At 54.0% G+C, this 27927-nt stretch overlaps 1 protein-coding gene across 2 annotated transcripts in view; it reads left to right on the plus strand.

The window, feature by feature from the left end:
- Nucleotides 1–353: 353 nt before the first annotated feature.
- The window catches only part of OPCML (opioid binding protein/cell adhesion molecule like), a gene marked incomplete at both ends in the record, with an annotated part of 1078949 nt that continues 1051375 nt past the window's right edge, over nt 354–27927 (plus strand). The window contains one exon of one of the 2 annotated variants that reach the window (XM_079709168.1): nt 354–603. In XM_079709168.1, coding sequence (XP_079565294.1) covers nt 354–603 — 250 coding nt within the window. The remainder of the gene's footprint in view (nt 604–27927) is intronic. The other variant, XM_079709170.1, reaches the window with a different exon arrangement.

Below are 27927 nucleotides of genomic sequence, written 5' to 3' on the forward strand. Positions count from 1 at the left end.
CCAGCCTGGAGACCAGGAGGAGGAAAGATGGTGAGACATTGGCACAAGGTTTGGTCACACTGCCTTTCTTGTCCTGCCCTGAGCCCTGCTCTGTGAGGTCCCCACTGCCAGTCCCAGCTCCTCCCACTGCCCACGAAGGCGCTCCGGTGCCCACGGAAGGAAGCCCTGTGCGCCGGCATCGCCCCCGGAGAGCGGTGCACACGCGTGCTCCGGGCGAGGGCGAGCATGGGGCAGACCGAAGCCCCCCAGAGCCCAGCCTCCCAGCTGGAAAGTGCCCGCGTGTCGCTCAGGAGAGTGGAACCAATGCGAGCCTCGGAGGAGGTCTGCTCCGCGCCCCGCGCAGATTGGCGCTGATGGTGCTCACCAGTTGTGTGTCTGTGCAAGGAAAAACCCGAGACGCTGCCTGCCTGCTCCCTCTCTCTCCTGCTCTCTCCCTCCCTTTGCAAACATTGGATTTAAACCTGCTCAGAATTCAGCACAGAGGAAGGCGGCAGCGGCAGCAGCGGCAGCCGGCCCAGCCGCGGGGACACCGCAGCCTCAAGATGCACCACCCCGCCTGCTGGATTGTCTTCTCCGTGACGACCGCCCTGCTCTTCATCCCAGGTACCCGACGGGGGCTCTCGGCTCCCCCCGGGCGGTTCCGAGCAGCAGGGGAAGGGGAAGGGGAGCCTGGGAGGAAGAGGGAGTGTGAGCTGCGTGTGTGGGGAGAGGTGGGCTCGCCGTGCACACACTGCTTAGCTCGTAGCTCCTGCACACTCGGGTGCTTGCAGCTTGGGTTTGGGGGTTCGCTCTCCTTCCAGGCAGTGGGTCTGGTGAGCTGGGTTCGAGATGTGCACCTGCTGTGAGGCACTGCAGTTGCTGTGCAAGGTGCCGGCTGGCTTTAACCAGTTGTGGTCCCAGGGGTAGGAGAAGAGGGGCTTCAACTCCCAGGGATAAATCCTTCTCGCCGCTTCTGTTGGGACCGGCAGGGTAGAGGGGACATCCTGATTCCTCTCTGCATCTGCCGGCATCTCTGTTTTTCTGTCTCTCCTCCTTTCTCTCTCTCCCTCCTCCCTCCTCCCCCCCCACCACACCACCCTCTCTCCTCACTCTCTCTCCAGCCCCTTCCTCTCCCCTTCCTCCTCCTTTGCTCCTGCATTTGTCATCTTAACACAGTCCTGCCGCCTCCATCCTTTCTTTATCCTTCCACCAAATGGGCAGATTGTGCCTTTGAAATTCAGAATCCCGTTTCCCCTTCCTTCTCCCCGCATCTGAAACGTGAATGTCCCCAACAGAATTTGGAACGTTCATGTCGGGGGAAGGGTGGGAATCTGGGTTTACCTGGTCCTCCTCAGCACCTTCCCTACCCTACTGAGCCATTTAAACGTGGTCCACCTATCGCAGCAGTTACTTGTTTGCAGTGACACAGGTAAGATGCTGCAATCCTGCCAGAATAGGCTTAGTGGAAGTGTTGCAAAACCCAACACGTTGTAATAGATTTGATAATTGCATGTGTGTCGTTCGCAAGCAGACAGCTGAATGCCTGCAGGCATCCTTCAAACAATGCTGAAGGGACGGGGTTACGCTTCCAAGGGTTTAGGCAGCGTCCAGGGGTCTGTGGGGTTTCTACCTTAAACCCCAGGCCAGCGAGAATTTTCCTTTTTTTTCCCAAATTGAGACACATGCATTTTGTTAAACATGAGCTTAAACCTAAAACCCTGTGCATGTATACACAGACATAAATAATAAGATTTTTAAGCCTTACATATCCTGTATGGGTAAAACACACAATTTTACATTTTTTTATTCAGAATTACTTGGGTTTTGTTTTTAAGAACATAAAGCCCAAAGTATTTCTAAGCTACCAAAGTGAAATCATAAAAATGAAAAGTTTATTGGGAAGAAGGAAGAAGAGAATGGACTAAAAAAAAAAAAAAGGAGTAAATCCATCGTTTAACGTTTTGTAATGCTGTTTTAAAATTGCACTTTTTCTAGCAGAGATGGGCGCTGCATAACCACGTTCCAGGCTGTCTGTTGTAGGCTGAGAAGTTAGAGTGGGTGGGGGAGTGCTGCTCTTCTTCCATATTCAAGCCTGGGAGGGGGTTTCAGCAGGACCAGCTCAGAGGGGAAGGCCTGCAGGGCACTCAGTACCTGCTCCAGCCTGGTAGAGGGAGCCAGGTGGGCGCTCTGGGTCTGAGTGAGGGTCCAAACTTTCCCATGGGTGTGAGCCCTGGCCTGGGTGACAGCTCTGGGCCCCCAGACCCCGTCCTCCCGCTGAGCTGAGGCACAGCTGGCAGAACAGCAGCGCTCGACCCCTAGGGATGCTTGTGGTGGGTTTGGGCTCCTGTCGTGGAATCAGAACATTGCACTTCCAAAGGCGGGAGGGAGCGAGCCCCAGGAGCTGGAGCTGCATTGCGGTGCACCCTGAAGAGAGCTGGAGCCCGGTGACGCTTCCCTGTAGAGCTCCCAGCCTCCTCTCCCCTGGTGGGGAAGCACCCACACCTGAAGCGGGCTCTGCTCCAGGACTTGGCCTCCCCCAGCCCCCAGCCCCTAGCCCCTTGGCCTCACCAGGATGAGCTCAGCAGAAGGGAAGGCATTTCTGCTGGAGGGCTGGCTGCTCTTTCCTGCTAATTGTGCTGGAAGCTGGCCCGAGCATCTCAGCCGGAGGAGGAAAGTTGGCTTTGGAGGTACCCGGAGGAAAGGAAAGCATCACCTCGGGAGGGTCCTTGTGGGGAAACGGGACCAGGCTGTGTCCTAAAGTTCTGACAAGCGAATGGCTTACTTGTGACTCCTTCCTCCCCTCTTTTACTTCCTTTATTATGTTTTTATAGACTTTTCCCCTTTGTTTCTAATGATGATTTTCCTCCCTTCAGGGTTAATACCAGCTCGTTAGCCATTTACTTTTCCTGCTTCTAAAGACAGAGGCTAGTGCAATAACGTAACCTTGATCTGGTTGGGCCTCCATGCCATTTCACTCTGCAGCCTATTTCTCAGTGAAACACGTTTCCATCCCAGAATAATTTTAAGGCTAATGTTGTTGTCGCCTGGTGCCTTCCAGGGGGAGACCGATGGCCATAAATTGCTCTTCTAGGCAGAATCTCTGGGACAGCAAAGACAGTAACAAGTGGAAACCATAATGAGCCCACACCCGAGATGGGGAGACGTCTCTGTTGACAATTTAATTGTCACTCCAGGCTTGAGATGTTCCTGAGACCCTGAGCGCCGAGAGTGGGGGTGCTTTTGTGGTCCCGGGCAGGAGAGATGGGCCTGTGCAGGGAGCCTTTCTGTCCGTGGGTCTGGGGACTTTGTGAGGGAGGAGTAGGATGGGAAGCAAGCCTGCAGAAGCAGGAGGTGAAGAGTGCTGGGGGTGCAGATTAAGATGCAGAACCCCCACCCCACCTCTGACATGTGTTGCTAATGAACACCCCCGGTCCCTCTTGGCCCACTTCGTGTGTACTTGAGAACCTGTCCATGGCCTGCAGCATTCGAGTCCAAACCCATCTGTGCCTGCCTTTTCCCCTCTAGCCTGAGACATGGCAGGGCAGCATGGAGGTGGGCACGGGGGCTGCTGTCTTTATGGCCAAGGCTCAGTTTCTGAAGCAGAGCGTAGAGTCACACCAGCTGGGGGCCCAGCTCGCTGATGGGAGGATTGGCTCTCTGATCTGGAGGGCTTATGTTCCCACGTTGCAGTCATCACCTCCTGTTTGTCCCCTTCTCCTCAGGTTGGTTTGGTCAGCTCAGAGTGTCCTCTGGGCCTCAGTCTACCAATCTGTAGAATGGATTCCAGCAGCATACGCTGCTTATCTCCACCTGCGTGGAGTAGCCAAAAGCATAGGTTAGATGACAACAAGGTGAATGTAAAAAACCCAACCTGGTCTCCTAGTCATAGGGCAGAAACAGGGGGGTGTTGCACAGGATGGGAGCTGGCATTCCTTCTGGTGGAGCAGGCTGAAGGCAAGGCTGACCATACCCACTTATATGTGTCCTTGTCACGGTGCTGGGAACTAACGGTCCAATCTCCCCCTTCATTTATCCAACAAGACTTTATACAGGTTCTGATTAGACATAGTACAGTGAGTAAGTACTCTCCTGCCTCAAGAACAGAGGTCCATAAAACAGGGAATTATTCAGGGTGTTCCTGCCCTTGGATCCTGACGCCACAGGCCCATGGACTTTGAGCTTCCTGGGCCTTGGCTTCTCTGCGTGGAAAACTAGGGCAGCAGACGCACGCGGCCCCTTTGGTCCCGATGTTGCTCTGCAGTATTTTCGGGTGATCTGCACATGGGCTTGTGCATCACCTTCGGACAGTCGGTGCTCCAGGGGCGCTGTCACCTGCGGCCTCTGGGCTGTGGCTGTCCTGTCCCAGGCTGGCAGGGCCTGGGAGGGCCCCTAGGCTGCTGCCTAGGCTGGGAGAGAGGAGACACGGATGGCCCAGCCTGGCTGTTCCTGTTGGTGATCTCAAACATCAGCCCACAGATGGCCAGTCGCTGCCAACAAGCCCAGCTGTCTGCAGGGGTGGGTGTTCGCACCTCCAGATGCTGGGTGGTGGCACCTTCCAGACACGGGGGCCGGGCGGGCGCTCGGAGGAAGGAGACAGGCTGGCATCACCTTGGGACGGTACCTCTCTCCTCTGCCAATCCTTCTGACCCCGCTAAAGGTGCCAAGCTCCGGGCCCTGCGACATCTGCCCCTTGAGCCGTTTCATGCTGTTGATGGAAAACTAAGACTTTGCTTCTCAACCCAGGAGGCCTTGGCTGCCTCTGTCTTTCCCTTAGGTGGGGAGGCACTAACACGGGGGCAAGGACATGGTTCCATTTGCTAGATTTCTACACCACTCAAGTCTACACCCTGAGATGGAGGTGCTTGTAGGGCCCGGGGTGGGACTGAAGGTAATTCTGAGAATGGGCAGGAATAAACCCTGTAACCAGAGATGAACTTGAAGACAAATGTGCTTGCTATTCCCTTCCTGTAGGTGTGAGAATACACATCTCCCCCTCACTGTCCTCCAGTCATGTCCACACACACACACACACACACACACACACAGACACGGATGCCTCCAAGTCAGAGCTTAGCTGCCCTCACAGTCACATCCACAGCCCCTTCAGGAAAGTAGCCTCTTCCTCTGGACTTGCGTCTCTGCCTTTGCAGGGCTCCCTGCTGTAGCCACAAGCCTGGGTGCTCTCCCTGTGGGCGCTGTGGCAGCAGGCCTACATGCTGCCTGTACCGCAGTCAGCCATGGCCGTGCGCGTGGAGCCAGCGCTGTAGGGACCCCGTTCATCCTCCTGCCACCTTTGGGCCCCGGAGCCTGGGCGAGGCTGGCCTTGCACTCCTTTCTCAGCACCTCTGTCTGTCTGCCTAGACCCCATGGTGCTGAGAGGCTGGGGACTCCCCTGCAGTCACTAGACTAACTAAATTAAATGTTTGCCAAAGGCTTTGAGACACCCCTGGGCAATGTGCTGGGTGAGTGCAAGGCATTATCATTATGATGCAGGCACTTTCCTTTAATGAGCAGAGATGCTGTGCAGAGACACCCCCGAAAGGCCCAGGTGGATCAATGCACTGGGACACAGGCCACTGATTGGAGTGGCTGCTCGCATGTTCCCGGGAAATGGTAAGTGACAGGAGGATGGCATGCTGACACCCAACTCCACAGAACCAGCATATTCCATATCTCAAGGTCCAGACTCTCTGAAACAGCCTGAGTGGTCATTCTTGAACATTTATTCATGGGGAATTTACAAACGCTGTTTCACCACTCTTGGGAGTTTGCTTAGTGGTTATACCAAGCATCATGACAGTATCATGCTTTGTGGTCTACCTGGGAGATTTATCTCTGGTCTCACTTGCTTCTCAAAGAGTTCATGAGCTAGGCAGAGCTGAGCTTGTCTTTCCTTTGCTTAAAACCCTATGCAGACTTCAGGTTGCCTCTGGAATAGAGTCCAGAGCTCTCAACCCGGTCCCCAGGCCACAGCCTGGCCCATCTGTGCTCCATGTCGCTCGGGAGTCAGTCCCTCAGACATGCCGTGCTCTCTCCTTCCTCAGGGGCTTCCCCTGTGAGGCCACCTGAGCTTGGAAAACTCTGCTCCTCCCCTCATGATGTTTCTGGATAAATATCCTTTCCATCCTTCAGGGCTCAGCTTACGTTCCTCTTTCCCAGGAGAGCATTCTCGATGCTCGTTTCCGTCGTTACCGCCAAGTCCAGGAGGCCAGGTTCCTCCCCCCAAACGCTGTGGGCCCATATAGTTTACAGTGATTCTCTGTGTTACGCCTCACTTTCCCCCCTGGACTGCAGTCCCTCAAGGTAGGGAACGCATCCGTTTTGTCCTCCCACATGGCCTCTGTGCCCAGCACAGTGACGGACATGGAACACGTGCTCACAGAGCACTTGTGGAGTGAACGAGTGAGCGGATGAATGGATGGACACGTGCACGGGTGACCGGCCAAGCTCACACGAGTACTAAGGGTCAGCTTCTCTGTTCTGTCGTTCTGTTCCATGCATTGAGTCCTCAGGCATCTGGGCCCCTGGGCCTGCCCAGCAGCTCCCCCATCTGCAGAGTGAGGGCATACAGGCTTTGCTAACGGCAGGTGGAAATGTATGAAGGATGCCGTAGAGATTACTCCTTCCAGTGCTCATGCCTGTCAATAAACACCAGCCCCGAGCTTCCAACCAGACATGCACGCGGCGGCTCAGAGCTGGAGATGGTGCTTTTGGATTTCCTGTCTCGTGTCGCCACAGACACGCCTGAGAGTGAGAGACTTTCCGTAAACACAGACATGGGCCCTGATGTGGGCCAGCGGCTGCGTAAGAAACAAAATCACTCACAGGTTTAAGCAACTCCGGGTACTGATGAAGTGGCCCGGTTATTAGAAATTGAGCGTCACGCCTGCCATGCCAACAAGTACATGCTGTAGCAACACGAGGAGGAATTGTGACCACAAGAGGTAGGATGTTGGGTTAGGGACAGGAGGACACTGATAGTGTAGGGTGAGGCATGCTTGAGCAAGTGACACTTAAACGGGTTCATGTTCATACGGACGAGGTCAGAAGGGCTCAGTAAATCCGAGGAAATGGAAACAGGGCTTCTCGTGTCTTATACCGAGTCACTTCTTCTAGCTGAGCCGATTTCAGACTTGCTGGTTCATGGCTGTGGGCTTCTGAACAGCAGGGGTCTTGCCTTGCTCCTTCCTCTCTGACGATGATGTCACAAGTACCAGGCAGGTTCACTTGTCTGACATGTTGTTTATTGAGTGGTTACTATGTGACAGGCACTGTTCTGGGCACTGGGAATGCAGTGCCTGAACAAAAGTCTTCTGGTCCCTGCTGGCAGGAGGTTCATAGCCTCGGGACTTCCCTGGTGGTCCAGTGGTGAAGACTTCACCTTCCAATGCAGGGGGTGCGGGTTTGACCCCTGGTCGGGGAGCTAAGATCCCGCATACCTCGTGGCCAAAAAAACCCAAAACATAAAACAGAAGCAATATTGTAACAAATTCAATAAAGACTTAAAAAATGGTCCACATCAAAAAAAAAATCTTAAAAAAAATAAAGAGAATCACTCTAAAAAAAAAAAAAAGAGGTTCACAACCTCGCGGGAGAGACTGAGTGCCTCGAATATGTGTCCCTGTGGAGGGAAGTCAGAGCTGATACAAATCTATGGAAAGAGAGGTCTGTGCTGCCCATAGGAAGGGCTTGACTTGCCTGGGAGGTAAGATCACTTGCACGAGAAAGTGACTGTTGAGCTGAGATCTGAAGGATGAAGAGCAGAATTTATCCAAACCCAGGGAAGAGGCCGAGTGAAGAGGATGTGCAGAGGCCCCGGAGCAGAAAGGACCAGGGGAGGTTCTCCTGCTTGGCTGGAGCACAGAGGAAAGGCGTGTGCTACACGATGAGGCCAGCAGCCCTGGACGCTCACGTTCGTCATTCTGGTCTCTATTCTAGAAGTGACGGAAGCCCACTGATGCGATGCACCTAAGTGGGGATGAGGATCTCGCCTTACATAATTGAATCTTGTTCTTGTGCATTTTGAAGAATGAATTAGAGGTGAGCAAACTCAGAAGGGGTGAGGCCCCCAGAGTAGCTCAGGTGGGAAACTGCTGGTGCTGTTGGATTGGAGAGACACAGGTGATGCAGAGCCGCTGCTAGAAAGTCAGAGGTGCCCCAGATGTGTCTGAAGAATCCGAATCTAAAGGAAGCCCACTGTGAGCACCGGCAGTGCCCTTGGGAGCACAGAGAAGAGGATCTGTCCTCCATGTCCTGCTTACAAACCATCCGTTCAGCTCAGCTGTCATTTTGCCCAGAACCAGAAATAGGTTGTTTTGGAAATTCCATCATTCCTTGAAGTCTCATAACCTCAGTCCCTCCACTGGTGTCCTCTCGGGGTCTAATGTAGGAGCTTAAAATTGCATCACTCATTTCCCAATCTGTCAAAGAGATTGCAGAGAGCTCTAGCTGTGTTACCTGCTGGATCTTGCCCAGGGTTATTTGCTCCTAAAAGAAACCTGGCATTTCAGAGAAGCTTTGATTGGACTCTAGATTGATTTAAGGGCACCGAGATGCAACGTTTTCACAAATATTATTGTGATGTCCCAAGAGCATGCATGACCTCCCTGTAACCACCTCCACCTGGGTGAGTCATATTCATTTATGTAGAAAAGCAGAGCCCTCGGGACTGAAAGGGATGCCGGAGATCATCCATCCCTTCCTTTCATTCTACAGATGAGAAGACTGAGGCATAGGGAGTCCAGCATCTTAGCTAATGTCACATAGTCATCAGGGACCCGACCAGCATGTCTACACGGAGCTTCAATAACCTGCGTTCATAGCCCAGCTGGTGTCATTTCAGCACACGAGGGGCTGAGCTGAGCTTCGCCTCCCTGTCGGATCCCCTGTTGGAAAATAGACTTGTAACCTCGGCTGCTCTGTTTCCCCAAAGCTCTCTCATCTTGGTGCACGAGGAGCGTGTGGAACAGGGTGACTCCCTGGTATCTGGTACCCAAGGATTAAGGTGACAGGTCAGAAACGAGAGAGAAGCCTGTCCTCCTCAGAGGCATCCTCATATTTTGAATGAGCTTTGTAAATGAACTGGGAGACTTCTAGAAATCAATTGATCCTTGATATGCAGAAGGAGATGCTCAGGGTGGTACAATATCAAATTCCAGGTATGTGTCAACCTGTCCTGTTTGGTCTACACACTGCAAAAGGCACCTGCTTTTTATCATCACCAGACCATCAAACCCAAGAGAAAATACACACTGAAAATGCCATAAATGTTACATTAACAGTTCATGGTGAAACGGTAACTGACGGTGTGCACAGCACCTCCCCGTACATCGTCGCTGCTCCGTGTGCTAGTGGGTGAACGCCCATCCTCCCCCTTCCCTGCTCCCTGCTCTGCCCTCACGGTGGACCATGCGGTCCTGGGCACGATCAAGAGATCCGCTCATAAGAGCTGTGCACAGTGCCGAACAGGAAGCGGGGCTTCAGATTCAGAGCAGACAGGAATGCACTGGTGACCGTGCTTGGGCCAGGCTCCTACGGGCATTTCCCTTCTAGGAAGACAGGCCTGAGGAAGCCTTTGCTTCTCTGAATGAGCCAACCTGTTTCTTCCAAAGAGCCCGGTGCCAAGGGAGCCCCAGCTCCTTGAAGGGAGGAGAATGCTGGAAGAGAGAGTGTGGAGATGGAAATAGCCCGTCAGCCTCCAAGGGAAGCTGGAGTTGCCTTGGGAGTCCCCTGGCTTCATCCCACGGAGACAACAGTGCCCAGTCTTACTTGGCACCGGGGTGGATGCCTCTTTGGGTGAAGCCCAGATGGGAAGGGATGGGGAAAACCACTCTGAGGATTCTGCATCTTTTCCTGATGGGCCCTCCCCTACTTTTGTTTAGGGTGAGATTTTTGGGAGTAAAGGGGCACTGCCTTACAACTGCCCCCAACAGTGTCCATGAAGATTGGACCACTTCTTTATTATGACCCGGACAGCTGTTTTCTTTCTTCTTTCATTTATTTATTTTTACTGTTAGGTATAAAATGAGGTACAAGGATATACTGTACAACACGGGGAATACAGCCAATATTTTATAATAACTATAAATGGAGCATAACCTTTACAAATTGTGAATCAGTATATAGTACACCTGTAATTGTATAATATTATACATCAACTATACTTAAATATTATTTATTTTTATGGTGGATGCTGAGCCCTTCTGCCATCCCCTGTGGGAGATTGTGAAAGCAGGACCCGGCCTCTGGCTTTGCCTCTGCACTTGTGAACTGGGTGGCCTTGGGCAAACGGTCGGACCTCTCCGAGGCTCTGAATCCTCTCTACCAAATAGGAGGAAATAACTCGTTTACCTACTTCCTAGGGCGGCTGGGAACGTCGTAAGGGATGCAGGCAGGCGTGTGGGGCTCGGCGGCTCCAGGCGGCAGGTCTGGGTCTCAGCGTGTCCCTTGGGTTGGCGTGTGTGGGGGCCTTTCCCGCTTCTCCTCCTGTGTCATCCCCCTCACTGCTGACCCTGTCCTGCTCTGGCTGCCACAGGCTGTGGAGCACATGCCCGAGTGCCCGTGACGGTGGTTCAGGAGGAGGAGACCCCTTTCAGGCCACTCCTGTGTTCACGCCCCTAGGCTTGGAGCCCTGTTTGCTTTGCTGCTTCTCCTTTTTCTGTGGAAAGTACTGGAAGTGGTTTGTGTTTCCCCAGCTGAGCTGCTCTGGCCCCGCCGGGTCTCTGTTTCTTGGGTTGAGATGAGAGAAACCCAGATGGGGCTGAGAAGAGTGAAGTTCGGGTGGAAAGTGCTCCGCAGCTCTGAGAACCGGCCCGCCCCATGTGCCTGTTTGCTGAGCTCGCTGCCACCCCTGAAAGTAGACTTTCAGGGAGCAGTGTGGGGCTGGGAAGCACCTTAGTGGGCGGGGGCCTGCTTGCTCCCCTGACACATGCTGCAGGGGACCGACCAGTTCCTCCCGCCGCAGGCTCAGCTGCGAGGCCCTAGTGACCCAAGTCCCTCTGTTCAGGCCCAGGGGACCACAGACCCTGCGCCTGTACCGGGCCGAGTCCAGCATGAGAGCTAGGGACGCAGCTGTGTGCTTGGCTGGTGAAAGGAGGTGAGGTCCAAGGTCACAGTCCTGTCTCGTGTCCTCCCTAACCCCACCTGCTCAGCTTCACAGCCGCCTCAGAAAGACCCAGCCTGAGTGGAGATGCTGAGCGGGCCCAGGGATCCAAGAAGGGCCCCAGAGACCAAGCACACCGCCCACAGTGAGAGGTGAGAGTCTTTCTGTCCCTGTCACCGGCTGCCTTCTGAGTAGCTCAGCCTGTGGGCCCGCCTGGAGGCGGGGTCCCTGCAGGGGAGTGGAGCCTGCTTGTACCTTCACCACGTCCTGAGTCTCCCTCTAGTCTGGGATCAGGGCGGGGGAGGGGTGCTCTAGCTTGGAACTAGAACACTGGTTTTTTCATCAGATTTTAGTTTCCAAAATCAGATTTTATGCTGCAGTTGAAGAGCGGAAGTGGTGGAAGAGCATTCAGAAGGATGGTGGTTGGGGGGAATCACCGTACACTGTAGATTATTTTTCCCCCGTAAAAACATCCTATATTCTCCATCCGTCTTTATTTTCAATTCTTCATGACAGTTTTTTTGTTCCGCTGCTTTGTGATGTGACATCTGAGAAGGCAGTGACTGTGGTAGGTTTTCAGTAAAGAGAAAGTTCTTCCGTTAGTTTGACTGGTCTTCTGTTAGGGTTCCTAGGTGTCGGCTAAGGGCCTGGTTACCATCAGCAGATCTCTCTCTCTTGTGTTTGGACGTGACCTTGCCCCAGGAACTGGGTACATAAGAAATATCTTCATATTCTCTCGAGATTTCCGAAGGCCCCTCTTCTGCGTCGCGCTGAACGTGGTGGAGGAGACAGGGTCAGCGTGAAGGCCGAGAAAGCAGAGGTTAGGGCTGGAGGGAAAGTCAGGGACAGAGCAGAGCTGGGCTTGGCTGGAGGCCAAAGACAGGGAAGGGTGAAGGCCAAGCACCAGGCCACCGGGCGACGGGGGCGTAGGGAGGAGACTGGGCAGAGGATGGGCCGCCACCCAGCACGTGGGCAGGGGAGCCGGGGTCTCAGCCCCGGGGACGCCCCCTCCTCAGAGCAGAGCCCCTGCCCAGTGCTGAGGTGGTGTGCAGACGCTCTCTGTGCCTGTCACCCTCTGGGGCAGAATCCTCTGTGGGCAGAGCCCTGCCCAAGGCCCAAGAGGGCGAGCCAAGCAACCGAGAAACACCAGGGGCCCCAGGCGTGAGCACAGGGCGTCCTGGTAGGTACAGCGACTGCCTGTCCCTGCTCCTGCCCCTCCCCCTGGGGGCCTTTAGCCCAGAGCCCCACAGGCTTGGCTGCAGCTGAGTGGGTGCAGTCTGTGCCCCACTCCAGACCCCAGCTGTCTCTGATCAAGCAGAGTCGTTCCATCATCACTTTCTACTATTTAAAAAAATTAAGACCTACTCTATGACCAGTGATCTCCAAACTTCTTTGTTTTAGAGCCTATACACACAATGTATTTTTTAAGCAGAAATAATCTATGTTGCTACACATATGTGATGACCAAAAGGCTAAGATAAAAATAAATAAATAAAAATAGGAATGCTGATATTCCTTCCCTTCATTCAGTGTAACACTCAAAGCATCCCTGGGGACCAGCACCACTCAGGGACCAGGGCACTGGCTCATGGGACTGGAGTCAAGACAGAAATGTCACATCATTGTTGGCAAAAGTCTTCTTCTAATGGCTCTGCTCTGGCTGCTTCTCTCTGAGACTTAGCATGGGATGTGTCCTTGGCCACAAATCACTCTGGGTGCTGGTACAACACAGTTGCTATGGCAGACCCCACCTTGGAGCAGCTGTCATGTCCTTCAACAATTCTGTCTTTGTGGTAAAAATGAGTAACATGTCAGTGGATACAGACCAGTATTACAGATGTTCTCTTGTTGATCAAAAAAGACCATTGAAGGGAAGTAAATGCAAAACAGTCTTTGGGAGAGAAAAAGCTAAACAGGGGGACCTTCCGTTCCAACTGCACGTGGTTCCTCATCCGAGTTCTTGCCCTCTTCTCATTCTGTCCCAGCTCTTCCCCATGGACCACCTGCTGCAGAGACATCCCCCTGGGGGTAAGTCCAGCCAAGGGAGGGTTGGAACTTTTCGCATAGGTATTAGGAGACCACAGTAAGGGAGATGCACAGGAAGGAGGAAAGTAGGAAACTTGGCGGCAATGGATGCATTTTCCTGTGCGTTGTCCCAGCATTGGTGGCAGCCCCCAGGATGGGGCTCTCAGGTCTTCAGCCCCTGCCTCTGCTCGCTGAAGCCCACAGGTGTGTTGGCTTTGCAGCCACGCTTCTCACGGCTGCTCTTGGCCAACGACCAAGCCAAGCAGAGGTGCTGGGTCATGGCCGTTCTTGGGAGACATGGCTTCCTTGATGGTCGACTTTGGCCTGAGGCTCCCTAGGGGCCTGGCCACACTCTCCTTAGGAGGACGCTGCGTCCCCACATCCACTCAGCCTTCCTGCAGCCTCGCTCTCACACTCCCCGGGTCAGAGGGCCCGGGTCTCCAGCTCTGTCCCCATCTTTTCTCCCAGGTGCTCCCCTGGCCCATGTCTTGACACTTCATCCTACCTGACATCTGGTTCTGGGGGATCCAGGCTGACATCGTGCTGGGCCCAGAGCAGGCCTGCAAGCCGAGGCTTTGCTCCCCAGTCCAGCCCTTCCCAGTTCGATGTCACACAACCCAACCCGCTCTGCAAAGCTGAGCCAGGACTCACGGGCAGGCCTGGGAGAGCTGCGCAATTGTCAGTTCCAGGAAGAGCTTGCTTTTTTGGACTCTCCTAGCCCTGGCCCTTGGAAACCCTCCTCTGACCCTGAGTAAATGAGACATTTTTATAACAAGTCCCCCAGATTCTTGCCTGGGTTTCTGGCTTCTCTGGACCGATGATAAAGGTGCTTCCTTTCTCCCTCGGCAGGACCTGAGTCCATTTGGAGATGCAACACACACCTTGCGTTCTTTCTTGTCTTCCTGGTTTGTTATCTGGAGCACATTCACTGTGTAGCTCATAAAGCAGGTTCTACCCTACAGTGATGCTTCCATTGTTAATGGTTATGGTCACCCGTTAGCTTCTGGAACGTGATTTCCCTAATGTCCCTATGGCACCGGCACTCTTGACACTTGGCAGGACACCTCTTGGTTGAGGGGTCTGCCTGGTGCATTACAGGATGTTTAGCAGCATCCCTGGCCTCTGTGCATCAGGTGCCAGCAGCACCTCGCCGGTTGCGAGAACCAAAATTTTCTCCAGGCATAGACTGATGTCCCGTGGGGCAGAAAACTGCTCCTGGTTGAGAATCACTGTTCTTTGGTTGTAAGTGGTCAGTACAGTATCCTAGCAACCCCCTAACTTATGTCAGTTGTCTTTCTCACAGCTAATGAAGGACAGCCATCTCTTTTTATCCCATACGCCTGCACCTCTGATTGGTTCTGGTTTTAAGCCTGTGAGAAGCTTCTAGTTCTCAGTTTATTTGTCCCACTGAAAATCCGATTTATCCCAAGCCTGTAAATCAGGTCATCAACTTCCTCATCTGGGCCGGGTGCTCTCTGATGAATGCTTTGTAGGAATGTCTAACAAGAGGAACACATTTGATAAGAATGCCATTAGGCGTGATGGTGGGGCTGTTCTCTGGAAGGCTACATCTGGAATAAAACAGATGTGGAGAGTCTTAAGGCACAACCGCATTATTAGTTTTGCTGGAGTGACTCTCTCAATGAGCATGCTATCTTTATTAGCCAAACTATTCCAGCACCTTTTCTTTAGGGCAGACTTAGATTTTACTCTATTAGCTTGCAGGTAGTCAGGAGTGTGTGTGAAGCCCAGATAAGATTCCTATATACAAACATGTAAACCTAATCTAAAATGCAATATCTAAGTTAGTGGATGGTAAATAGTAGCGTAGACCTGCTCACGGTGATGGCAGTAGTTTTGAGATCAGTTAACAATACTCAGTCAGCTTGAAATGAATTTCCTACAATCAAGAAGTGAGAATGGTGCTAAATATTAAAAAGGACTCTTGACTAAGGTGTTTGGGCTGCTGCTTGATGAAAAGGGGGCTCTCTGGCCAGATACTCAGAGTGTCCTGGGCCTACCCTCAGTCACTTGGTGACAGGGACCGCCCGGAGCTCCAGGTGCGGAGGGCAGGAGCAGACACAGGTGAGCTGGAACGGAGGAGGCGGAAACCACGCAGGAGTGTTGCAGGAATTCCTTCCTCTTCAGTCTGTTTGGAAGTGACCTGCAGGCCAAAGCACCAGCCCCGTATTAGAGAGGTCAGTGTGTCAGGGCTCCAAACCTAAGGAGCAGTCAGATGCCGCTTTGTAAATCACTACGGCAGAAGCAGACCAGACTTTGTCCAGCCTCCTCCCCGCACTGACTGCTTGTTTCCACGTGAGCCTCTTTGACATCCTATAGACACCGGCAGTACTGGAGCTCTGAGTCCGCACGGATGCCCGGGGATTTGATCCGTTCCCATGGTCCGGGATGCCTTTCTCGTGGCCTTGACCAGTCCTGAGGCTCCTCTGCACCTCGCAGAAGTGTTCCCGGGCTCCTGGGCCATTGCAGAATCCTTTGTAGCCCTGGAGGGCCTTTGGTGTGTAAGGGCTGACCCTTTGAGGTTCTGAATCATATTTCTTTTCTGTACTCAGCTGGTCCTGTGGCCTGATTTCTCTGCTGCTGGGTTGTTGACAACACTAATTTTAGAAGCTACACTGTTAATTTCTGCGATCTAGCTCACTGATTAGGATCTTTTCATGAACCCCATTATATATGCCAAATTTGGTTTAGGTGAAAGCTGCTTCATGGTGAAACTCCACATCGGACGATTAATTCGACAAAGTTCCACGGGCAGTGGGCGACTGGTGAGCACTCAGCCTCTACCGGGCACTGGAGGCTCGGGATACGGGGTCGCTTGGGAAGGGGCAGCCCGGAAAGCCTACAGGCATGTTGCAGTGTGCTCTCCTGGCAACCGTTTGCATAAACTGCCTCCTGGAAGCACATAGAGGGATGAACATGCTCTTGATGCTTCACCAGGGAGGTTCCTGGGCAGGGGGGGTGGGCATTGGAGCCGAGTTTGTAAAGGGCTGGAAGGTCCCCTCGAGGAGAAGCCAGCCAAGACCTGCATGAGGCACGTGCAGGGTGCCCGGGGCTTGGCAGGAAGGTCACAGGCCGGGGAGGCAGTGAGAGAGGTGGAGGGTAGTCTAAGGGGTCCTCCAGTCTGCAGCACAGAGAAGATGCCGGGCTCTGTAGCCCAACAGCCTGAGGCAGAGTAAATACAGGGGAAGGGGTAGGAGAAACGGCCAGAGAGGTGGGGTCCCCATTCAGTGAGCCTTGTTGTCCTCTCTCAGGAGGCTGGCTTTACTCTGAGCTGGATATGGGGCTGCTTTAGAGATTTGAGCAGAGGAGTGCCATGATCTCACTGCTGAGGTGGAAGCAGGGAGACTAGTTGGGGGACTACTGCCGTGGTCCAAGCAAAAGATGGCAGGGGGTGGACTAGGGTGACAGCAAAGGAGGTGATGGAAGTAGCTGACAGGCATCCAGTGAAGGCCGAGCTACTGGCCGATGGGATGTGAGAAGAGAACAGATTCACGGAGTCCTCCGGATTCTGTGACTGGAGCAACTGGAAGGATGGAGTTGACGTCAACTGCAGGGGGATCTGTGGGTTTGGGGGAGAATCAGGAGTTTACTTTGCACACATTGAACTTGGTGCATCTACTGGGCACGTAGGTCAGGCAGTTGGATGTAAAGAATTGGGAGTGTGTGTGTGTGCTTGTGCATGTGTGTATGTTTGTGTATGTGCACGTGCGTGTGTGTGCGTGTGTGCCTCCAGGCATCCTCGCCTGGATTTGTTGGCGCACAGGTAACATCTCGAGCCTCAGTGCTGACTGAGGTTACAAGGGGAGGGAACACAGAAGGAGACGGGAAGGGGTCCAGACCCTGAGCTCCGGGAGCTTGAACTTTGAAAGAGGTGGAGGAGATGATTACGTGGATGAGCATCCGTGGTAACATGTCGGTAGGCTGGTAAAGGGCCGAGGCAGCAGCCAACAGGTGGGTGACCCGCAGTCCTGTTAGGCACAGAGCTCTTGGCCACATGTCACCCGTCACTGCAGGATTTGACTCAAGGACCACGGATGGTGTTATTATTAGGAAAGTACAGGCCCTCTTTGTAATGTTTTCTTAAGTGTTTAATGATAGGGTGAGAGGAGAAGCCGAAGGCTGGGGAGGCCACGTCTGTGCCCACAAATGGTCAGCGTCATAAGGGACCTTAAAGTCACTGGAGGCCAGTGGGGAGACTCGTGTGGGTTCACACAGCATCGTGTGCGACGATCAGGCACAGAAACGAGGTCTGATTTGTCCTAGTTCAGGGTGCTTTTCACGCTCTTCTCTCTTGGTGAGAGTTTACTGTGGATCATACAAAAGAAATAATACTGTGTAGATCTGAAGGCCTTTCTGCTCAGCCTGGAATGGCAAGACTTGGAAAGGGTCATCCAGGTGTTGGTCCTAGGCTACTCAGACCTGCATCTCGGGCTGTGCACGACCTGCGCCATGACCAGCCAGGAGCATCCGACGGCTGCACAGAGGCCTGTCTGCATTTCTAGAGGCGCAGAGCTACAAGCAAACCTTCAGCAGAATAACTTCTCCCTGTGGCCTCAGTGCTTCTCCTGACGTCAGAGGTTTGGCTCCTGTGTCTGATTTAAGGGGGAAGTGTGGGCGTGAGATGGATCCTAGCCGCCTTCAAGAGGAGGAGCCCAAGAGGCAGTGGTATCTCACACAGAAAAGGCGATCAGTAGCTACTTCTTGAATAAATATCCAGTGAGTGCCTCCACCAAGTGGAAACATCCCCTGCAAGCAGGTGAGCTTCAGAGGAGGGAGCCCCTGAGTTGTTAAGTACCCACACACCCTCGGGCACTGTCTAAACCTCTCTGGGACTTGGATTGGAGCCGCTGGTGTAGATCAGTGGGAGAAGGCTAATGCGCAGTCCGACAGAGCATTAGAGGACTTCAAGGCAGCCTCAGGGTAAACGCTGAGCGGCATGGCCACCCTGCTGCAGAGAGGAGCCACGGGGGAGTCAGGAGAGGGTACCAGGAAGCACAGCCCCTTCTGTCTGTCCCGTCCTCCTGACGGGGGTTGCTGATGCCAAGCATGAGGGGCGCCCAGCCAGCCTCCGCCCCATGTTGGTGGCCCTGGGCTCTTTCCTGGCTGTCAGATGTGCGCCCATTGGCATATGGCTGCTGACACAGGCAGATGAGATCTGGGGTGCGGAGACCGCCTGGGGGAGGTGAACTTGACAGAGCTCTCCGTCGCCTCCCTTTCTCCCCCTCCTCTGTGTGACCAGGGGCTGGGGCTGATTCCTCGCTGGGCCAGAGAGCGCGGCACTTAGAGCAGCTCCTGACCCCCGGCTGATGGCTGTAGGTTGAACTTGCAGGTGGAGTGGGTCAGGATCAGGGCTGTGGACCTGCAGTTCCACTCCCAGACGTGGGGCCCTTTCTAAGCTGGTCTCACCCCCTCCGCGTGGGAAACTGGGGCAATCACCCTGGATCGCTATGCTGAGTGGACCAAAGTCTCAGGGAAAGAAGGTACCAGTGTTTAACAGCTCTTGGGGTCTTTGCTACTCGCAGTGTGCTTCCTGGGCTAGCAGCGTGGAAATGAAGACTCTTGGAGCCCCCAGGTCTAGCCCACTGCTCTGATCTCAGCCCAGAAACAGTTTCTTCCAAGCAGCCTTTTTTGGCAACTTCACCCAATAAGCACCCCTCTCCCTCTGAACTTCCAGAGGGATGGTTCTCAACCTTGTCGGCACATTGAGACCACTGGGGAGCGGGGAGCTCAAAACACCCAGACGCGTGCCCGGGTCCTACTCCCTGAGATTCTGATGGAATTGGTCAGGGTACAACATCAGGATTTTTTAAAATCTCCCCTGGTGATCTTAATATTGTCCCTGGCTCATTTGGGATTTTCATGATTTACCCTCAGGACAATCACTTCAAAAAACCTCTTTACCTTGTGCCTCTAATCAGAGACTGAACCACTTGGGCACAGGAACTCTCCTCCCACTCCCCGAGTGAGCACACGTGGTGTCGGAAGGGATGGTGGGAGTCAGGACCCCTGAACGCTGGTCTTTCATGGCCGTGCCTGGCTGCGTGACCTTGCGTGGGTCACTGGACTTTTCTCAGCCTCAGATTTCTTCTCTACAAAAGGAGGTTGCACTGAAGCATCCCTTAAGGTGCCTGCCAGCTCTGATGTTTTGTGATTCTAATGAGCACTCAGAAAACGATTGATTGCAGCCAGCCCACCTCCTTGAAGCCTGGTGTTTGACCCATTTTAGCGTGTTTTTGTCATCCTCCTGCTTCACGGGAGTAAGATGCTTGTGTTTCTCACCTCTGAAGATGTGTCTTCTCAGCTGGATGTTAGGCCTTTCGTGAGGTCATTTTCACCAAGCCTTCTCCTAGGCCACGGTGCTGCTCAGTCTGAGTTACAGCAGGGAATCCATCAGGCCCTCGGAACGGGCTGGCTTGGCCCTAGAAAAAGGTCTTCTCTGTCCTGATTCCCACCCCGTGGAGCAACGGGGAAAGCGGGCGCACTTTTTAAACCGACACTCACAGGTTAGAAAAGGGATGTGGGAGAAAGATCAGAGTGCAGGAACTAAAGAGAAAACATAAATCAGAGAAGTCAGATGCCTGCTGGGTTTGGAAGGAAGAGAGTGGGCGAGCACGCACGCTGGGAACCGCAGACTCAAGTGGAGAACGTGACGGCCCCAAGGACGGCGGCCTCCCCAGCCCTGCACAGAGGCCGCAGTGGAGACACGCACAGAAAAGGGCCTCCGGCCGTCCCAGCACAGGGCACTCACACACGCTGATTGAACAGCAGCTCTCCTGCTCGGGGTTCCAGGGTAAAGCTTTCCTGCTGTTGTCCTTCAGGCAGCGCCCTTACTTGTCTCTCGCAGCAGTGCTGTCTCCGACTTGACCAGGGACGGCTCGCCCCACCTCCTGGCATCTTCTGTCTCCCCAGAAATTCACCTGGGACAAAACAAACCAAACCCACCCACGCATCTCCCGAGGGATCACGATGACAAGAGCAGGTGCAGGAGCTCGCAGCTTGGGGTCTGTGGGCTCCTGCAGCGAAGCCCCCTGAGGCCCTTGCTCATCACCGCTGAGCCCCTGGGGGCTCTTCTTAGGGGTCAAGCTATTTGCAGGCCTTTGGGAATTAACCCTCTCACAGCTCCCCTGGGATCCTTTGTTCTGCTCCTTAAGACTTAGGCAAAGTAATTCAATAATTTGGACTGAACCGAGGGTTCAGACGTGTGGCTTTTAGTCTCTTTGCTCTGGACTGTGGGAAATGGGACGAGACATTTTCTGTGCTGGAGCCTCAGTTTCTTTCAGATATGAGGAAGGAACTATAATATCTGCCTTAGTCACAACACAGGACTTTTGTGTGGTCCGGGGTGCTGTTGGTAGAGATAATTTAGAAAACAGGAAGGACTGTCATGCTAGCAGAAGGTACTGTTACTCTATCATGGTGCTTCCAGGTGGGTTGGTTCATACTTGTTAGAGGCTTACTGTGTTTGGTGAAAACAACAGCCCTTGATCTCAAGGGGGAGAAATTGGTGCCAACTTCCGATCAATAGGAAGTGGTCCCCCAGCCGGTTTGGGCTCAGCAGGGAAGAGGCCAGGACTGGTTCTGGATGTCTTTGTGGAGAAGCAGGCTGAGGCAGGAATTCAGCCTACTCAGGCATGGTTCCTGCAGGGAGGGGCTTCGTGTGGCCCTCATGGGTGGGGTGGGCAGGCATGGCGGAAGTTAGAATTAATGTCCTTCCTTGAAGGAGCCGAGGGAAGGATTTGTTCTCTTCCTTTTGGGGGCACGGCTCACACCATTGCTTGCTCTGGTCAGTGTCCATAGACTAGGCATTAAGGGCAAATGTCCAGTGGTGGGAATGAGAAATGCAGGAGACGGATATTATGTGCCTGGGGCCAGATTTCTGGGGTCAAGTCTGAGGGGCCAAAGGAAGTGGGTGTAGGTGAAAGAGACAGGAAAGAGGGAGGGGTTAAAGGGCAGGTTGGGTGAAGCAGCAGAGAGTAAAGGGTCTGGGAGGCAGGGAGGGTGAGCCCCACAGATGGTAGGAGGTCAAAGGGCTGAGCTGACATCAGACAGAGCCGCAGTCAGAACCAGTCTCGGTACCCCACACGGGGCCTCCTGGTGTAACCGAGCAGGACCGTATGGGCCTTCCTGGGACAGACCCCTCGCCCGTATCCTCCGCTGGGCTCCCCTCTGAAGAAGCCAGATCAGAGTACCTGATGCACACTTCCTGAGTTGCTTTACAGATGTTAAAACCACCACCAAGTGGAAGATGTTAACGACCTGATGACCCAGGCCTCCTGGAGCCCCAGGATTGGTAACGTTGACCCTGTGACCTCACCATCAACCAGCCAGAGAACGGTGCACGAGCTGCTCGCATGCCCTGCCACCTGCTCCCCTCACCTGGCCTCTAAAAATGCTTTCCTGAAACCCATCGGGGAGCTCGGGTCTTTTGAGCACTAGCTGCTCTGGACTCCTTGCTTGGTCCTGCAGTAAATGCTACAGTTCCTTCACCACGACTCCATGTCGGTAGACTGGCTTTACTGCACTCGGGCCAGTGGACCCAAGTTTGGTTCTCTTCCTGTGGCCACCCTTCTTCAGAAAAGCCGGGGCTGTCCTGTGAGGACACCCCCGTCCCTGGTCAGGTCAGTTATCTCTCTGCCCGACGGGGCTACCTGCCCCCTTCTTTCAGGGGACCATCTTTCAGACCGTCTCCAACTCAAAAGACCATTCCTTTATTCCTTTTACTTAGACGTGAAGCTCTTCACAGACACGTGTGAAAGGTGAGGTCAATTTCTTATCTTCCCAGAGAAGGAATTTGGGGGTCAGTGAGGCCATGCACCCTTTCTAAGGCCCCTCGACACGGGCGGTGGCCGAGCGCAGCAGCTTTGGCACCCAAGCAGTGCCGTCCCACTGCCCGCTGCCTGCCCACCACGCCAGCTCCATCCATCTCTCCTGCCTCCTTGGGGGCGTCTCAACCTTTCTTAGTCTGTCTCATGTAAGGTCCCTGTTGGCCATTTTCGCTTCTGTATTTTAATGGTTTGGACTAATTTCCACTTTATTTTTGTATTTATTTGAACACAATCACTTATAATGAGGCTAATGACATTTTGTCTCCATGGTGGTGCATTTTAATTTGGTCTCGGAAATGTCAAAGCGATCAGGCAATTTGGTATCTCGGAAACACAAAACGTGGCGGTGACAATAGGCCCTTCCATCATTGCATCTCCTTGTTATCTGCAAGCTCCCGGGGCCGCCCTGTCCCACTGGGCCACGTCGCAGCACTACCGTGGACGGGGACAGCGGTAAAACATCGCCAAGACAAAAGGCGAGGCTCCCGCAGACGGGCCCTTTCCAGAAAGCACAGTGAACACAATTAATCAGATCTCAGCACCCAGCAAAATTTGCCACTTTGGAAGTGGGCGTTATTTTCCCGGTGGCATTTCTGTGTCGACACGTGTCCTTCCCTCCATCCCGCAGTTCTCCTCTGAGCTGCCTGCAGTCACCTTTCTCTGCGCTTTCCCGTTCTTCTTTAAGACAGTGCCGGCTGTTTCTGGTGAAGTAAATATTCTAGGCTTTGCACCCCAGAGGTTTCTACCTCATATTCCTCTTCCTCTTTTCACAACCTTTTAAAAATGTAAGAAACATTCTTAGCTTGCAACCCATATGGATGGTCAGGCAATCTTGAATTGGAGGGTGTTTAGGGAAGCGTTTAGGGGTATTTGGTGAGTTGAGTCCCGTTGCTTTCAGCGAGGAGGTCATTGGAGTCTCTGTCCCGTGTAACAGGGCCCCGAGCGGCCAGCTGGGCTGAGGTTGGAGTGGGTGGACCCTCTGATGGTTAAGTGTCGGCAAGGGCCTGCAGAGGTTGCTGACTGTGGCTTTGCTTCGACTGTGCGATCCCGGCTTGGTGGGTGTCCGTCAGGAGGCCTGCCTTGTCCCAAGTTTGTCTGAACTTGGAGCTCTCGCCCTAGACCTGCCCATCCTGCTCTTGCATCCTTGTGGCCCAGCTCTTCTCTAGCCAGCCTCCTCTGCAGCCTGCTCTGCCCTTGGCGGGAAGGAGACGTTGTTTCTGCAGACGGGCCGGTGCCGCTGTCTCGGCTGAGAGCACCAAGGCTTGCTCCGTGGACTCTGATCTTTGAGATGGAAGCAGAACAGTGCAGGGGAGAGTCTGTGGTGAAACCTTCAGGGCAGGGCAGGGCAGGGCAGGGCAGGGCAGGGCAGGGCAACTCCGGCCTAACCCAGACCCAGGCTGTGTCCTAGGAGGCGGCTATTTAGAAGCCACTGTGTCACATTCTTTGCCAGCTTTCCCATGCAGTAAAGATACTTTATCTCTATAAAGCAGCAATAAGTGGACAGTATAATATATTTCACTTTTAATAAGGTGTTGCCAGTTGCACAGACTCTGTAGAGCAATTAGTGTCAGAAGCGCTAAGCAATGGTGAGAACCGCATTCGTGTTTACAGATGGGAAGGATTTACAGCTGCGTTTGGAGGCGCGAAGGGCGGGGGAGGAGATGCTGACCAGCTGAGGTTAGTTAAATCCACTGCCTGTCCTGCCCAGTGTATCTGAAACTCCCTGAAGGCAGGCCCTTGATGGTGCCCAAGGTTCCTTCCTGGGGCTGGGAGGCCGTGCTGGTCCTCACAGGCTCCTGGCCCAGTAAAGAACATGGGTTTAGGGCTCCCACAGATCTGACTTTCGAAGTCAACTCTGCCATGTAAGGTTGACTCCTAGGCAAACATATTTCTATGAAGCTCATTTTCTATGCCTTTAGAAATGAGATGAAGAAATTATGGAGTTTAGAACATGGAGCCTCTTTGCAGTTCCGCCTTCAGACCAGCTGTTTCCTTTTACTCTGTGTCATTCCTGCCCCATCCTTGCTGCTAAGGACGGGGGCATTTTCAAAAACCATATCTAAGCTAGATTATTCAACTTGGCCCAGTTTGCTCAGAACTGTCCTGTTTTCAGAACTGGGAGCCCTGCACCCTGGGGACTGTCCGTCCTAGGCACCCCAGGATGGCCAGTCACCCTAAGTCTACTCAAGAAGTATTTCTCCTCTCACAGGGGATGGGCCCAAGTGTTGCTACAGCCTTTGAATCAGCAATCCTGGCCGCACGTTTCACTGCACACCAAACACAGGAGCAAACGCCCCTGAAGGAGAATGGCTGAGGGAAACTTGTCTTGCAGTGAAGTGCTGCAGGATCTGGACAGAAAGTCAGAGGATCTGGCTAAAGGTTCTTAGATTAATTTCTTCCCTCAAGATGATGCTATCATTGCTCCTTGGGAGGGAGAGGAGGCGTCTGTGTTTTTTTTCCCTGTGCTTCTGTGTGTTGAGGGTGTGTCCGCGGACTCACACACACCTGTGGATCCACTTCCCTGAATCGTGCACGTGACCCTCAGCCCAGCCCACCCAGGGCGGGCGGTGGGTGGAGATGAAGACCCTGGACCAGCGAGGAAGGGCCTCAGCTTCTCGGAGGTCCTGGTGCCCGGCCGAGGGGTTCAAGTGACCCTGGGCCATGTTCTTAGGCTCCGACCCATCTCAGTGTGGACCTGGCAGGAGGTCTGAGGCTCTGCTCCTGCTCGCGGTGAAGTAAGCACCCCCTTCAGTTCCTGGGGAGGGGCTGGGTGTGTAACGGAGAGTAACTCTCCCCCCGTCGTCCCTGGTCTGGGGGGTGGATGGGGGAAAGATAGTCTCGTTGGATTACTGTTCCAAGATCATCCCATGGGAATGTCGTCTTTCCTTAAATAACAAGACAGGCTTTATGGAGGGCAGAACGCCTTATTTAAAACATTAGTTCAAGTATTTGCTGGGTACCTACTCCGTTTACGTTTTATAGGGGACAGGATGCCGATATAAAAAGGTCATGGAACCAATTAATTTCGACCACAGAAGCACAGACCAGCCCGAGACTTAATTTTGATCAGCGTTACTAGGACCCGCCGTGTGTTTGGACACCCCAGGCCGAGTGGCACAGGGTGGGGGGCTCCTAGGAAACCTGCGGAGGGTGAAGGCCCCGCCAGGTGTGCACGGTTGCCATGATCACGGGCTGCCCGTGGGAGCCAGGCGGGACATCTGGGCTCTGCTTCTGCCCTTTGTCCTGCTCCCCCACTGCGGGCGAGGGTCTCCCCTCAGGGTGTACGGCCCGTCGGGGGCACTGGGGCTCAGGGCTGTCTGTCCAGGGCAGCGTCCAGTGGGGTTGGGCTGGCGCTCGCACAGGCACACGAGGACCATCCCAGCTCCAGGGGCCCCCGCCCGTATGCTTCCCTGGCCTGTTGCGGTTCCGGGGGCCCCTCTGGGTGGTCCCTGTGTGCAGCCTCCTCTTTGCCTGCCAGTCGCCTCCCCTCCCCCCCACCACCCCCGGACTCCTCTCTTCTCTCCACCTTCCTGCTCAGTTCAGTTCAGTCCTGTCTCTGGGTTTGTTCTCCAAATGCGAAGCTTTCTATTTTCACACCTCGGTAATTGGTGCTATCTGTTGAAAGTAACTCTGGAACTCCAGCCTGCTGGGGTCAGGAGGAGTGGAATTGAATTAAAGGGAGTAGAAATTGGCTGGAAGCAGGAGGAAGACTTGAGCGGCGTGATTTCTCTCCTCCAGGTGGCAGGCAGCCTCTGAGCCTTCGGAGCCCCCTGGCGCTCGGGCTCCCGGCTTTGTTCCCTCCCTTGATGGGAGCCCCCGGGGGGTGGGGAGGTGGTGGGGTGAGGGAGGCTCCCCTCCTGGCCCTCCCCCGCCCAGGGAGTGTCACCGAGGACCCAGACAATACTGGCCCAGAAAGAGCATCATGTCAGTGAAAGGACATTGGATCAATTAAATACGCAAAAACACCCCCTGTTCTAGTAGTGCAACGGCTGGGAGAGAAGCTCACAGGAGCCAGGGGTCTCTTGGTGACAGCGGCTAATCCATACAAATCACGCCGGAGTGGCCGCCACGGTCCCGCTGGCCGGGTCTTGGTGGCGAGGCAGGTGTGGCCCCAGGTTGGTGCTCACAGAGGCTGTCTCTGCCCACCTGAGAGGGAGCAGTGGTTTCTGCTTTTTCTCCTTTGATGTTAGAAATCGAGTTGATCCTTAGATTTTAAAACAATTGTTTTCTGCTGGTGGTGTTGATCATCTGTTTCTGATCTCCTGGAAGGTTTTTCAGTTATTGGAAGTATCTCTTCTACAACAGGCAGCAGATGAACGGCCCCTGCTCACGGCTGTGAGGTTCTGTTCTCACCCCAGCCAGTTGTCGGTGGGTCTGCCTCCAGGACAGGGATGAACTTTGGGTGTGATTCTCAAAAAATCTCAGGATCTCAAAGAATGCACTTCCCCTTGGGGCCCAGGAAAGGTCAAAACAGTGAACTTCCTCTGTGGCCAAAGGGCTACTGTTCCCTCCCCCGCACTTGGAGGAATGCACACACCCATTTGTATGTTCTCCTTAGGACTGTATCACCTGTTGATGGTAGAGTATTTGGATAACGGAAAGTATGAAGAAAATAGAAGTTATGCTTCTCTACTGTTTGGGATGCCGATGGAGGTTTCACAGATGGAAACTCCCTGACCCTCCTTGTGGTTCCAGAAGCTTCTCCTCCCTCCCCACTTTCCACAAAGGCTGCTATGGTTCCATTTGGGTGAAAAGGTTCAGGAGGTGTCCGGAGGGAGCTGGGCTGCTCTTCTTCAGTGACGGGTGAGCAGAGCTGCCCGGAGCCGGTTTCCTCACCTGTGAACTGGCAGGGACGCTGCCCCTCACCACGTGGGGCTCTTGCGAACCTGGCCACACCGCCCACCCCGGAGTCCTTCAGGCTCCAGAGCCCTCCACAGTGATGTCAGCTCCTTATGTGTAGAGCTGCCGCAGGCCAGGCCCCATCCTGCCTTTCTCCTAGAACTTTAATTTCTAACCTTCCCCCCTCCCCCCGTGTTTCTCCTTGGGACCCGAGCTAGTTGCTTTTCTGATCCTTCATATCAAGCTCGAGTCCGTGTGCTCTGCCTAGCATCTGAGATCCGCCGCACCTGGTCCTGGGGTGACTGTTAAGCTTCATCAGGTGTGTACGTGGGTGGGCGGAGGACTGAGGGAGGTTGTCTCAGGTCTCGGGTCCGGATCAGCAGGGCAGGCTCCTGGGAAGGGGCCTTCGTGTTGCTGTGTGTGTTCTTAGCGTTGCTCCGGTCCCGATTCTCTCTCTGATTCTTTGGTCTGTGTGCGTTTCCCTGCCCTGTCTGTCTCCTTTCCTGTCTTTCTGTTGCTGGCCCTTCCGCATTTGGCTCGGGCATGGCATCTGCTCCACGTACTGATGCGGAGCAGGGAGGGCTTCAGCTCTTCCCTGCAGGGGAGTCGGGCGGGTTGCTCTGAGGAGCCCCAAGTCCCCCCCGACTCTGGACCGGAGCCTCCCGAGCTCCTGGACCTGCTCAGGTGTTTGGAAGGAGGGGGGGGCGCTGGCCCGCCTGCCCTGCATTCTCCCCAACCCACGTGCAGAGGCGCAACCCTGGCCATGGCCTGAAATTTATACAGGTGCAGCTGGTGTTCTCTCTCACATTGCCAGAGGCAGAGGCCAGAGCCTGAGAGACCTTCTGACCTTGTGCCCTGGTCCCTGGAGATGACAGACCGCGTGCAGCGCGTCCCTGGATGCACTTGCGGTGGGGAGGTGCTGGTTAGTTTCTCAGGACTCGGAGGTGACCCAGGTTTAATAAAGAGGATTAATGGATTTGAGCTAAAGGTCCTGGCTGTTCCAGGCAGAGAGCCTCTTCCTTCTGAGACAGCAACAGGCTCTCGGTCTGTGCCTCCTCTTTGGGGAAATGGCTCACATGCCGCCTTAAAGGGGCCTCCTTTCCTTCCCTTCCTGCTAACCCGCCTGAGGTGGCAGTG

Source organism: Hyperoodon ampullatus (genome assembly GCF_949752795.1).
Source record: "Hyperoodon ampullatus genome assembly, chromosome: 7".
In the NCBI taxonomy this organism is placed as follows: Eukaryota; Metazoa; Chordata; class Mammalia; order Artiodactyla; family Ziphiidae; genus Hyperoodon; species Hyperoodon ampullatus.